Source organism: Spea bombifrons, chromosome 4 (assembly GCF_027358695.1).
Source record: "Spea bombifrons isolate aSpeBom1 chromosome 4, aSpeBom1.2.pri, whole genome shotgun sequence".
Classification (NCBI taxonomy): Eukaryota; Metazoa; Chordata; class Amphibia; order Anura; family Pelobatidae; genus Spea; species Spea bombifrons.
The window spans coordinates 65,257,410-65,270,689 of record NC_071090.1 but is presented as its reverse complement, the minus strand read 5'-3'; the positions used below and the strand labels follow the sequence as shown (position 1 = coordinate 65,270,689).

Below are 13,280 nucleotides of genomic sequence, written 5' to 3'. Positions count from 1 at the left end.
GGCTAACTAGTGATATAATTTCATTAAGAGAACATCTTTTGCCTCAAAGGAAGCATGGTAAGCACCATGGGTTAACCTCTAGAGAATGGACTTCCTGGTAGAAATATTGAGTATACTAGCAGATGGTGTGCATTAGGCAGGGTATTAGCAGGTTACATCAATATAACTCTCAAGGGGAGAAGACAATGTAATAGTGACCACATATAGGAAAGCATATTTTAGGGGGACAATACAAAGGTGCAGCATATCCAAAATGAAGTATAGCTTAGAAATACATTGTGGGGTGATTATGTGTTGTGTACCTTGATGTTTGGTGGTAGCACCATGTATTGTTGCCCATGAACGGATTGTCTGATGGTAATTATTTCTGGTTGCAACACCTCTTGACATGTTTAATTCAGTAGGAAAGATTCTTCTCTTCAAATGCACTGCTTAAATACTGACACATCAACAGCCGATACATTCCCAACCTTGTGATCATCATATTTTGTTTGTTATTGTCTTTCTAAGAAGAGCCATTCAAGTTGAAACAATTCTATTAACCCTTTGATATTCCAGAAGGGTGATGAACAACTTTAATTTAGCTGTGAAGAGTAAATCAATTCCACAAACGTACCTTGCTTTGCTTTCTATCCAGATAGAACTGGTGTTGGCTAATGGCCATAGCCCATATGGACTTTATAAGTGCTGGACAGGCATACCACGTGTGGACAGCAATTCCACCATGTCCAAACGTTCTCCTGGTAACAGAGGCCCTGCGTAGAGAAAAATGAGCTGTGATTTCCTCTGGACACATAAGAAAGACAAGAGGGGAGGAAACATAAATCAGTTTACAACTGTGTTGAACAAAAAACAGCTTACTTCCTGCCTGCTCCAGGACAAGCAAATAATCAGATTGGTCACCGACTACCCTTAACCCATTTTCTGTTGAAAGTAACTATCCAGTAAGACATGTGTTCTGATCTTTTAAAGGATACAGTAAAAACTATATGGCCCTGAACCAATTCAAACTCTGCAGTCTTTGTGTACCTTGGACACACAGTACACATGATAACACACATTACTGACATTCCTTCAGATAAGGAAAAAAGTGACATTTAATTTATGCAAATACCATAAATATATGGTGTCAGTATTCAAGGAATTGTCTAAGCTATAGCCTGCTTTGTTGTAAATGTTTTAAAGCAGAATCTCGTTATCTGTGGTGTATGTATCCTAGAAGCACATGTTGGAGAAAAGGAAAATATTTCGAATACATCTTACAGTGCTATAGAAATGAAAATGAATACACATAACACAGGCACCAAAAAATATTTTACTATAGGTACTTGGAGAGAAAAGGTTAAGAAACATCATTCTAATGTACTTAGACCCGGGGAAACAGCCAAGCTATATACGGAATAGATGGTACTTTAAACCAGGTAGACATGAAAAATGCATCATGCAGGGCAGTATACATTTTCCTTAGCACAAGACAAAAGTACAACGTGTTGTTAGTTTTTAAGGTTATCAGATCTGCATTTATAAATCTGCTTTCATTATAAATGAACTGTGGACAGATGGGAAAGTTTCCTTTAACCCCACCCCAGAGACAGAATGAACGCTCCACATAACAATACACAGCTAAGGGCTGATGGCAGCATTAACTCTTTTGCTAAGTTCAAGTAGCTACAGACCAAAAGCTGCCATCGTTTCTTATATGAAATGCAAAGAGTTAAACTAAAATTTATTGATGATGCATTCCAGTAGTACAATGGTCATCAAATCAGTTTGGTAGTTAAATAGTTAACAATATAACTTTCAAATAAAGTCTTTAAGCCTGTGAGAAAATACATATGTTTCCTGGTCTTTACTTGCATAATAAAAGTTATGATTTACTATTTACTTCTTGGGGAACTTCCAAACTGTTTTTTTTTGTTAAGAAGATAAAAAAACACGAAAGCAAAAGTCCAGGAAAGAGAAACAATATGCAAAAACTATTTAACACATTCAGTACCAGAGGTATGTATGTGTGATGTGCACCACACTGGTGCTGAACCAGTTAAAAAGCCATGCAGCACATTTCATTGCTCCCTAGCTATCCCAGGCCATAGCTTTGTCTCCGGCACAACCTTCCAGCGTTGCTTCTAGTTCTAGCAGCCCCATCGCATGCAACAAAACAGTTAAAGCAGTAAAGATAAAAGGGAGATCTTGCATGCATGGTGTATGCACATATGGTATGTGAGATTTCAAATTCCGTGTCAAATCCTCATTTAGCAGCAATGGGCTATATAACAACGTTAAATTACTAGCTCTGCATGTCTGCTAAATGCCTCCATAATATGCTGTAATGACTATAAGCAATTACAGACCTATAAATGAAAATAATGACTTGGGGTCAGCGAACCAGCCTTAGCTTTGCTTCCCTGAAAGCAAATATCACCGGTCATGAAGATACTGCGAGGTCCAAATAAGATGTTAACGTACTCAGCAGACAAAGTGTTTATAGAGAGCATGTAATGAAAAGCATGGAGCAAAGTGCACCACGGTGCTGCCTTGAAGCATGGATTTTATTTCCTCCATAAGCATTTACTTTTAAAACAGAAAAGATTGAGAACTTTGATCAGCCCTACTAAATTATTAGTATCCAAGCGTCTGTCGCACCAGCCACAGCTACTTTCACTTGGCGTTTATCTGGTTTGCTTGAGCGAATTGGTTCAATGAAATCTGAATAGACAAATTCCTACAGCAAACACAGCCTAACAAAGCAGCTAGAGTAAGAAATACACAATGCAGCATGACCATCACATGGAATACATAAGGCAACAGCATTGTCTCTATGAGCCTTAGTTTAAAAACATAAAAACATTTGCAATTAAGACAGCAGATTAGTGAATGAAGTGAATGTCTCCAAAAACAAAACACCAAAACTCATTGGGAATTTTGTGCTGACTTACCTGCGAGGGTCATGAACTTCTACTGAGAACTTCTTCTCTCTGAAGTAAAGGTTTTCCAGCTGTCGCCATTGGAAGATCTAGATAGGAGAACAGCTGGAATCAGTCACCATTGTCCAGAACCAAAGATCAGTGTGAACAGCAAGCGCTTCCCTGTAACTCCATGTCTGAGAACAAAGTGACTCGAGAAACTTAAATGAACTTCTGTCAATGAAAAGAAGCAGCACGGCTGTGAAGGGAGTCCGACTGTACTGTAGCCTCTTACAGTCACTTCCCAGATGTTGTTTGATTTTTTTGTGCCTACTAGCCTTTGATGAGCAGGAAAAAAATCCCCAAAAACCAAAAAGAACTCTGAGAAGCGAAGTGTAGCTGTGAATGTAGGTTCCTCCTTTCAGAGCAGTGAAATGGTAAGGAATTCAAATTCCCCTGCCTCCCATTGGAACAGCCACTTCCTGCCCACTAAATGCAAGAGTCCCTGACAAACACTAGTGCTTAAAGCCGCTTCTAAAAAACCCAGGAGAGGCGGGGGCTGAGGGCTGACCTTAATTCAAGGCAACACCAGATAACAATGTGAGCTTGTAAAAGCCACTCTCTCAATATGCAGGAGAGAGCTCTTTCTCTAGGTGCTGCCGGGCTGCCTAAAAAGAAAACTATGAATTTCTCTTCTGTAGAGAACGCAACCTGGTAGCAAAGGGGTTAAAAGCATAGCTAGGCTACTCAGAGGTCAAAGTTGAAAGGTGGTAGGTTGAAATGATCAGAAGCTCACTTTCATCCAATGAAGTCTAAAAGTGAATTGCATGGGTCAGCATTTAATTGGGACCTGGTTTTATGGCCGCTTAAACTATTTAAGCTGATAAAGGAATCTCTTATTCCTTCTCTGACAACAGAGGGGGTGATTTCTTGAACACATTATAGCCTTAATTTACAGATTCCACTTTTTCCAAAAAACAAAACTGGTTCGGAGAGCGAATGTGAATTCCTCTCTTTGTCATTGCTCAAAAACGGGACTTCACGATATACAAACAGACTATACATTATTAAATACTACTACTACAAACACATTATACATATAATAATAATAATAATAATAATAATAATAATATAATGTAACATGATTCTTAGTTTCTGTTCAGATTAACAATAAACTCTGCTGCCGCTCTGAACTCTGGAATCCGGAACCACAGATTTACAGTTCATCACCTTTGATTCTTATTCTAAACAAAAGGAGCTGATTCACTTAAAATGTTACATTGTGTAGTTATAGAAGAAAATTGCTCTTGGTTATGTTTTAGTCTAATGAGTTACTGTTTCTATTAAGTTATTTCCGAATTACCATTTACCAGATTAAACTTTTCTAACCCACAGAATGCAAGGATGGCGAAAGCAAATATTTTATTTTCATAAAAGGCAGACTATTTAACTATTTAACTCGCCCATTTAACTATCCACCATGCTCCCCCTGTACGAGAAACACGCTGGGATTGTTTCATCTGACCTTCGTGAACAAAGCCCAGGCTCCCTTCTGGTTACACAGATCTCAGCAACACACTTTAGCACACAATGTTTGGGTTGTGTTCCTGAAGTCCACTGCTCACAGCCATCACGCTCATTCATTTGCACCGTAATTTGCTCTCGATACCCATGTGCACATTTCTCACTTCATGTACCAAACTGTAATATACAGCTTTGCTGTTGGAAGTGTAAACCGATACCCCATTTTATATGCACAATTGGCATCTAGCCAATGGCTTGTTTTATGGGTCTATTTCACCAAAGCAGTTCATAGAAGTATACACACACAACAATCTGGACTCTAATATGACTAAAGTAGGTCCCCAATATAATCACAGGCCAATATATAAGCAACACCTATAAGGCATACCAGATGGGCTGAAGGTTTCTATGACTAGTTCATAACAATATCCTTGCAATACCATATCCACCATTTTGCTTTGAAGCTTTGATTTTACAATGTAATCCAAATCTAAGTGGGAATGCCCACTTTTAAGTATTTGCCTTTGCATGGATGAATTAGTGCATTGGAGCTGTGCCATCACACCAGATCATCCTCTTAAAGAGACAGTCACAGCTTGCCATACGGCTAGGAAACAGGTAACTTTTCAGCTACTACTGAAATGTGCCATGGCAGGATTTGGTCGGCCACATGCTGGCGTATGATTTATTTTTAATTAGTTGGTAAACGTGATCACCATGAAAATGTACAATAAAGGAATGCATTTTTAGATGGGATATTTTTTATTAGTATTTCTAGGACAGACCCTCCATAATAGCTCCAAACTTAAATATTGAGTATATGTCACCCTGTGTATGTTTGGTATTTGTTGTTGTTGCGACATTTGTACCCAGCAAGTTGTAATTTTCATTTTCCAAGCCAGGGAGTTTGGGGGTCCGCGTCAGGATAGTATTGGGTATACTTTTCATTTAAATCACATATATATGCAAAGGTTAAAATATACATACCTATGTTGCTATCAATTCATAACTCATGTTAGTGTCTTTATAGTCCCTTATACAGTAACACATCTTATCTTTTATTGCTAATATAATTCAACATTTTTTCCAAAGATATTCAAATTATAACATTGGAGAAAATATGGACCCAACATGGTTATAGTCTGAGAAAAAGGCATAAATAACAATCAATCAATATTAAAGGAGTCTTCTCGACAACAACCTTCCATGGGATCACCGAGATACTGCACTTTAGCGATTTACCTACTCGGTAATGTGGTTTACAGCCGTGTAATATATGTTTATGGGTTAAGGCGTCTAAAAGATCGGTCTTTGAACAGTATGCTGTTTTATGGCCAAACTCCCTGGTGCTAACAAAAAAATATTTTAAAAAACAGACTTTACCTGCTAGATTTATTAAACAATTATGCCATAACTTTCATTTGAACACATTCCATGAAAAAAAAAAACATATTCTGGTTGTAAAAAAGGGAAGGACTCTATGCATTACTGGAATTTTTTGATTCGACTACTTTGGTATAGTGGTATTCTCTTCGTGATGATGAATGTTATATTATTAGCTATTATAAACAAAGATTCATTGTGTCAACCCAGACGCAGAATTGTAACTCTGGCAATATCTGCCTATCTCTTCCTGTTATTGTCTCAACAGATGTTAGAAAATCCTGGTGCACTGGATCGACTGTTCAGAGTACCGCGAACAATACGTTTCCTGTTTAGTCAACAGGATTAAAGTATAAAATGGAATAGCCAATTTAGAGTAAAGGAGTCCACTTATTGAGGCACAACAAATTTGCTAAGCAGTGGATTGTGTTTACAAAACAGTGGCTGCCTCCACACCTCACCAATGCTAGGATTTTACTGCACACTTGAAGGGAAACTCTCATCAATTTGTGTTATTAATAGTAATACAATAAAACTATATATGAATATATATATATTTATATATATATTTAAATATATAATTTTTTCCCCACATTATAATTTTAGGCAGCTATATATTAACCATTTGTATGCATTCTAGCTGTGCTACCAGACAAACACCCTGAAGTGGCTCAGTCTTAATCACCCAGCTAGACCTTCTGATTAATGAAACTCTATAGAGGAACAGACTTCATTAACATTGCCATGAAAGAATCAGCAACGTGTGACGTTTGAGGAAGGAAAGTCATCCAAATATAGGTCTGCAGAAAAAAGGAAGTTTTGGGAACAAAATGAGATAAAAACTGTTTTTTGTCAGTGCTAAACTACATTAATTTAAACAGCACTGTATGTTATGCTCAATGAGATTTTTTTTCATATGCGTTCTCCTTTAATTAATGCTTGGATTTTTTTTATATTTCACTCATGCCTCCTTATAATATTGTTAATTTAGAAACAAACTCCACCCGCAGGTTTATTCATATAAACCATGTGTTATGGTGGTATTTTACATGTATTATGAAGGGCTAACTCAGCCCTTCTTATACAAGGAACTCCATCTTCATAATGTTTAGTAAAAGCAATAACATGAAATTATTTCATGTTTCCCCGCTAACCATATATAAAAAAAACTCAGGCCAACGGAGAGTGTATGACAAATGTCTCTGAACCTCCTTTTCCACAAACCTATGTTGATAGCTGCTCACTCGGCACCAACTGCAGCAATTTTGCAGCTAAGTCTTGGCTCACTTCCAAACTGTTAATTAAAGCAATAAAATATTTGCTGCATTATTATTATTAGGTGTGCATCAGATACTAATTTGCGTTATTTTTAGGTACGCTTTGGGTGTGTCAAGGTTCTCTGCTTGTGAATTGTTGCCAGATGACCACTAAGCTCTGATGCATATGGATGATCACATATTAATTAACGGTGACATCCTCCTCATTGTCTCTAAGAGGCACCAGGCTGCCAACATGGCAGGACCCTGCCCCAAATCAGCCATGGCTGCCGACATACCACAGTCAAGTGAAAAACTATTGCAGACTAACAAATAATAAAGGCTGGGTAAATGATGGTATGTTGCGGCTAATGCAGAGAGGCTTTCTATACCGTTGGTATCGGTCCATCAATCAACCTCAAAAAATATACAAGTAAAAGGAGTGGAAAATACACTTTTGTTCTCTGTATTCTTGTGCTGGGAAATCATGATAAAGGCTGACTGACGTGGGACTCTGGAAGTGTTACAAATTCTTGTAACTGCTAGACCAGGAGCACAATTGTCTAGAAAATAACCATGAACAGTGTGTTCTCTAAATGGCATGCGTTTCAAAACAAAAGGACCTAAGTATTCCCTCCTATCTGCTCCCAACAGTTTTCATTCTAGATATATTAATATACCCTAGTAATTGTTATATATATATTGACATGGTGCCATTCCCATATGGCAGGACTTTTGTTTACTTTTGGTTAAATAAGGCAATGTAGTCTAAAATGCTTGTGCACCCGTGGTCCCTACCAACTGATGCCCTGTTATCTCGGATCGCAAATGTGCAAACACGTATGCTTAACGTACTAATGAAGTTAATGTATTGTTTAAGTGGGATAGCATATTTAACCTTCCAATCTGCTTGACTTGCTAATGTTCAGCTAAGACTGAGATATAACCCAACGTGAAAGAACTCTCCTTTATGAGCTGTGTCACAAACAAACCAGCCAGCACGTTCCACTTATTATACCAAGTGGGCCTGTGGATGTGGCCCCTGAACCAAAACATACTAACAGACATAGACCCTAAAATACAATCTGTAAATGGAGTAATTTACTTATGAGAAACATGCCTATAAAGTTAAATGGGGATCACAGCAAATATCTCACGAAAAGCCTTGGTATTGTGACATATGTATGGAAACAAACCATGTTTCTTTTTTAGTTCTGCCAAACCCAAATATCTACAACATCTTGGCAACCCATCTAGAATAATAATTCTGCCGAAATATATTTAACAATAGAATGGTCAGGTATTTACTATATTGACTGGTATTCCCACTTGTAACATGGTTATAATCAAAAAACATAGCTACCAAGTTATTATCACTCCTATGCTTACACCTATACGTACCCACAATCTGGTGTAGCGGAACTCTCCTGCAAACTCTCCTGAAGTTTTAGTGAATTTAGTGAATAGACTCCATTGACTATAATCAAATTATATTAAATTATCAAAGTACCTTGATAAAACTGGGCTGACATATTCACAAAACATGCATACAGTCATATATGTGTTTGGAACCACAGAGGTCTTTTCTTGAGAGGTGCTGTTTAAAGAAGAGACCTCTGTGCTCATGAAAAGGCCTACCTGAAGCTATGCCTTGTTCTATGCATGGCCTACTACAAGGTACCCAAAATCTACTAGGAACTTGTTCTTAAGCAGGACCGATGCAGCACGATTTTCTTCTGTACAGACTCCTTTATCAGAGATTTTATCTTATGTGCTCATGGTGTGTAAACACATTAGATGTCTCTATGCCTAAAAGACATACATCCTGTGCGTGTATGTATATACTGAATTAATGAAATGCCCATATATGAGAATCTGCAGTATGTGGGTAGAGGGGGAAGAGCGCAAGCTATTTGACGCTACCACTCATCAGCTTCTGGCATACATCAACATTTCCAGACACATCCCAGATGCCAGGAAAAAGCATTTCTAGGTATGATTCATAATACAGTCCCTGTTCTGCATGCATAATTCTCCAGCTATCTACTGCTGGTGGGATATGTAGTGTGGCAATGAAATTATCATTTTACTTCACCAACTAATCACTTTACATACTTGTCTTAAGTCACTATATAAACCCGTGGGGTATTTCTATATTCTTGTTTGTTATGTCCTTTGTATCCTGTTTTAGTGTGTGTAGTTAGAGACAGGGGTGGGCTGGCCCAGGTGGCAGGCACTGGCCCTTTGTGAAATGTTGGCGTGTTAGCATGAGTGTGTATGTGTAAATGTTGGTGTGCTAGCATGGATGAGTATATGTAAGTGCCTCCCCTGGTTAGGGGTAAACCTTTACCAAGACTTGTAAAATCCTTTTTATATTTATAGTTAACCATATAAGTGCACAATTTATTGTGTTGCTGATGTCACCCAAGAATGCAATTACAGACAGGACTTTGCTACCTTTTCCATATGTATGTGTGTGTGTGTTATATTCCATCTTTGATATAAAGTACAAAAACATAGTTTATGAATCCTATAAAAAAAACCATAACTGTGTACATGGTATTATTTTCCCTGGTGGCCCAGCATTTCCTTATTCTTCAGACATGAATCACCAGCCTCATAATCACCATAGAACTGAAATAAATGTTGTGGTCTCAGCCTACTGCTTATTTAATCCCACCCGAAACTTTGAATAAAAATAGAAAATAATCTCCCGGTGAGTATTTGGCAACCAGGCTATAGAAAAAAAAAATAGTTTTGCTATCCAACATGCTAATGTGACCAAGATGATACCTTCTGCTAATTCACTGGCAGAGGCAAAGCCCCACTCACGTATGAACTCCACGTTAATAATATTCATTGCTTTCGATATGAAGTGCAGTAGCACCTTCAAGATTTCCATGAGAAACTGAAATTGTTTCGTAATACATTACCCAAAAATCAAAGGGTTAACCATGCCCAGGCATACAGATACATTTCTTTTATTTTCACTGTGTACTTTACTAACTCCCGTCAGCTACACCCAACATGGGATTCTGCTTCTGAAGCTTTGTTTATCCTTCCAAATAATTAAGAGCTGCTGGAAGAATAACTGTTTACGATAAGACAGCTTGTGCAGATTAAGTTGGCCAGTGGTGGTTATACCACCCACACCTCTTCTTCCGCATTCGGAAAGCTTTATGGGCCGACCCTTTATATTTTAAAGAACTACATAACTGCATAAAAGAAAACCCCAGGCCACTGAGGAGATAACTTGTGTAGAGCATTTGAAACTAGTGTGACTCTTCTAAAAAGACATTATTTACTGCTATTCTGAAGAGGTCCCAAACTTGGTGACGTTACTGCTGGCGTCCATCAGCAGCTTAGTGAAGTTCAACAGACATCAGTAAAAGATTCTCCACAGACTGCTAGAGATCTCCTCATCCCCTATCTCTGAATTCAGGCCACTAGCATAGAATCACTACGAAAGCTTACAGATTAGGCCTTTTAGTTTTCTTTCCTTTTTTAATGAAATGATTATCTTCCTTTAGTGAATACATAGGAGGATAATTAAAAAGCAGCTAATATATATATACATGCTGCTACCTACCCACCATTTTCGTACTCCATACAAGAATCCTAAACTTTTACTTTAAAAAAAAAAACCAAAAAACCCCCCAAGGTTTTATATTCCTTGTTTCGTGAAGGACAGCAGACATTCAATAAGAAATGCACATAATAGATATGCAATTGGATTAATTAAAGCCATTTTCCGATGTCTGCTTCTTATAAAAGATCCCATGGCGTGCACAAAATGCAATAAAATCTTGTACACAATCATTCATCCGGTTTACTGTCTACCGGATTAGGCCACCCTACGGCAGATGTGTCCGATAATATCTAATGTGTGTCTGCAGTTCCATAATAATTGTATTATTTTGGGTCTGCCCTAGAATAAGAAGACATTTTCAGATTTAACCCTGGTAAACAGGACATTGCTCCAAGCATTTTAGTATGAATAAAATGAAACCAATGGACAATTGTCATGCTATGAATGTCTACAAGCCATACTCCCGGTGGCCTGTGGCTTTAGCCTAATTAAGCAGCAGGGGGTTAGACCAATATTTAAACCTTTCCTGCTGGGGTGTTCCTGTGATATGCTAATGATGCCATAAACTTAGTACTTGTGAAAACTGCTACCATCACCCCTGGAAAAAATCTATCCCTTCAGGGGTTAAGTTAGCAGGTAATTCAATCAGTAAGGGTTACTGCAAGATAACCTGCTAATGAGCACTTAGCCTTGCCGGTTAATTATGGCCCAGATCAATACAAACTTAAGGAAATTATATTGGGGATGAAAAGTGTTGTATTTTTAGGAACGGTAAAAATAAACTTGTATTGATCATAATTTATTATTATCCTGCATATTTCTGTACAAACTAGCCTGACTGAGTCATGTGGTTTAACATGGCTTAGAGTAGGCTTACATTTTGCACTTTTTTATGTAATTCCCGAGATTAGAGTAAACTCTTTATTTTCCTCTCACATTTTAATCTCGCAGCCTTAGAAAAGGTTGAGGAGGAAGAGTTGGGGGAAAAAAGACAGTTGTTCATGCCACCTTTTGCCACGTATATCAGTTTAGGTAAAACAGCCTGCCACTTCAATAAAATCTCCGAAGCACTTACACAAATGACAAAAGAAAAGTGCAAGTATAGCTAGTTAAAGCGACCTTTCATCAAGACTGGGAAGTGTGCTGGGTAGACAAGAAACACCCTCCTGTCCCATCTTTACACATAGAATTCAGGTTACGGGGAGTATGCAGGAGGCTATACTTTGGGCTATGGCTCTTTGTGCCATATATTATTTATATTCTATAATAACAAGTCCAACCACATACATCATTCTCAAACACAGTACATTTTACCAATGTCACCTTCCATCCAGGGGGACCTCTCTTACTTAATTTAACATATCTCATTGTACGTACATTTATATATAAACAAACATGTGCATTTATATTGCATAGTATTATAGCCTTAAATGTGATAATCTAAGCAGAATCAAATGTGATTTGGGGATAATTATAAAGAAATTAAACCAAAAACATATATGTGTAACTCTGTACCACCTACAAAGCTATTTATTGAATACCTTCTTTGTGGGACACTGAACAATTGGAACTATTCGGAAACATTGTTTGAATAAATTCACCTTTCAAATCAGTGTATTGTAATCCAGAGGAATGACACTCACCTTTCGTGGTTTCACTTTATCATGGTAATCATACTGAAAAATCCCCTTGTAGCTCAATCCCAGCCACCAAGGGATTCCCTGCTTGTCCTGTTGGATGATAAAGGGGTGTTGAGAAAAAACTTTGGTTATCAAATTCATGCACTTTCAAATCAATATTTAAACCTTCAGAAAACTTTCCACTAGTATGCATTGCAGTTCAGGAGTGTAACTTGAAGTTTATACTAGTGGGCCAACTGCTCATATTGTATAGAATTAATCACAAATCATGTCTGGGTTTTCAGATAAGGAATGACCAGACAAAATCATTCAATTGTTTGCTATCTTCTGACCAATTCTGTTTCCATGAGTCAGAAGATCATTCTTTTTCTCATTGTGGGTAAGACTGGAAGTGGTTTTCATGGAATGAGGTTTGCCTGTTTCCTTAACCTCTCCAAGTATGCATTTACAAACACAAGGGAGCGGGTCACATTATATTACAAGTCAAGGCCATGCGGCAATAAGGCTACCTACTAATTTAAACATCTTAATGGTTTATGACGCCTCTTGAAGCATTGGTCCCTATTATACTATGTACACACTGCCTACACTATAGATATCCCTATGGGGTCATACTAGGCCCCCTATGGGGTCATCTTCACACATACCCCAGAATAACAGCAATGTATAGACAATAACTGACTCTTATGACATGGTTTAACTTTGAAACACAGTAACATTCTCACTCTCACTCATGTGCACCAGTTAATTGCAGACTTTATCTCCAGCTGTGAATTTGGATTGAGTCCTTGTCTTGAATTGATGCATTATTCACTTCACTTAATGTTGGAAATGACTAATGTACGTCTCTTGTGAGGTCCTAGCTATTTCCTTATCAATAATTCAGAAACTTCCTTCTCTTTAGCCTTGTGATAGCAGTTTTACTCATGGGCCGAGGGATTAGAAGACTACGAAGAGGTTACAACATAGCCTCCAACACACCACA

At 37.8% G+C, this 13,280-nt stretch overlaps 1 protein-coding gene across 3 annotated transcripts in view; it reads right to left on the bottom strand.

The window, feature by feature from the left end:
• The window catches only part of FRMD4A (FERM domain containing 4A), a 171,339-nt gene that overhangs the window by 21,015 nt on the left and 137,044 nt on the right, over positions 1-13,280 (bottom strand). For all 3 annotated transcript variants that reach the window (XM_053465098.1, XM_053465097.1, XM_053465099.1), the window contains exons 11-13: positions 12,299-12,385; positions 2,937-3,013; positions 617-755 (exon numbers count right to left, since the gene is read on the bottom strand). In XM_053465098.1, coding sequence (XP_053321073.1) covers positions 617-755; positions 2,937-3,013; positions 12,299-12,385 — 303 coding nt within the window. The remainder of the gene's footprint in view (positions 1-616; positions 756-2,936; positions 3,014-12,298; positions 12,386-13,280) is intronic.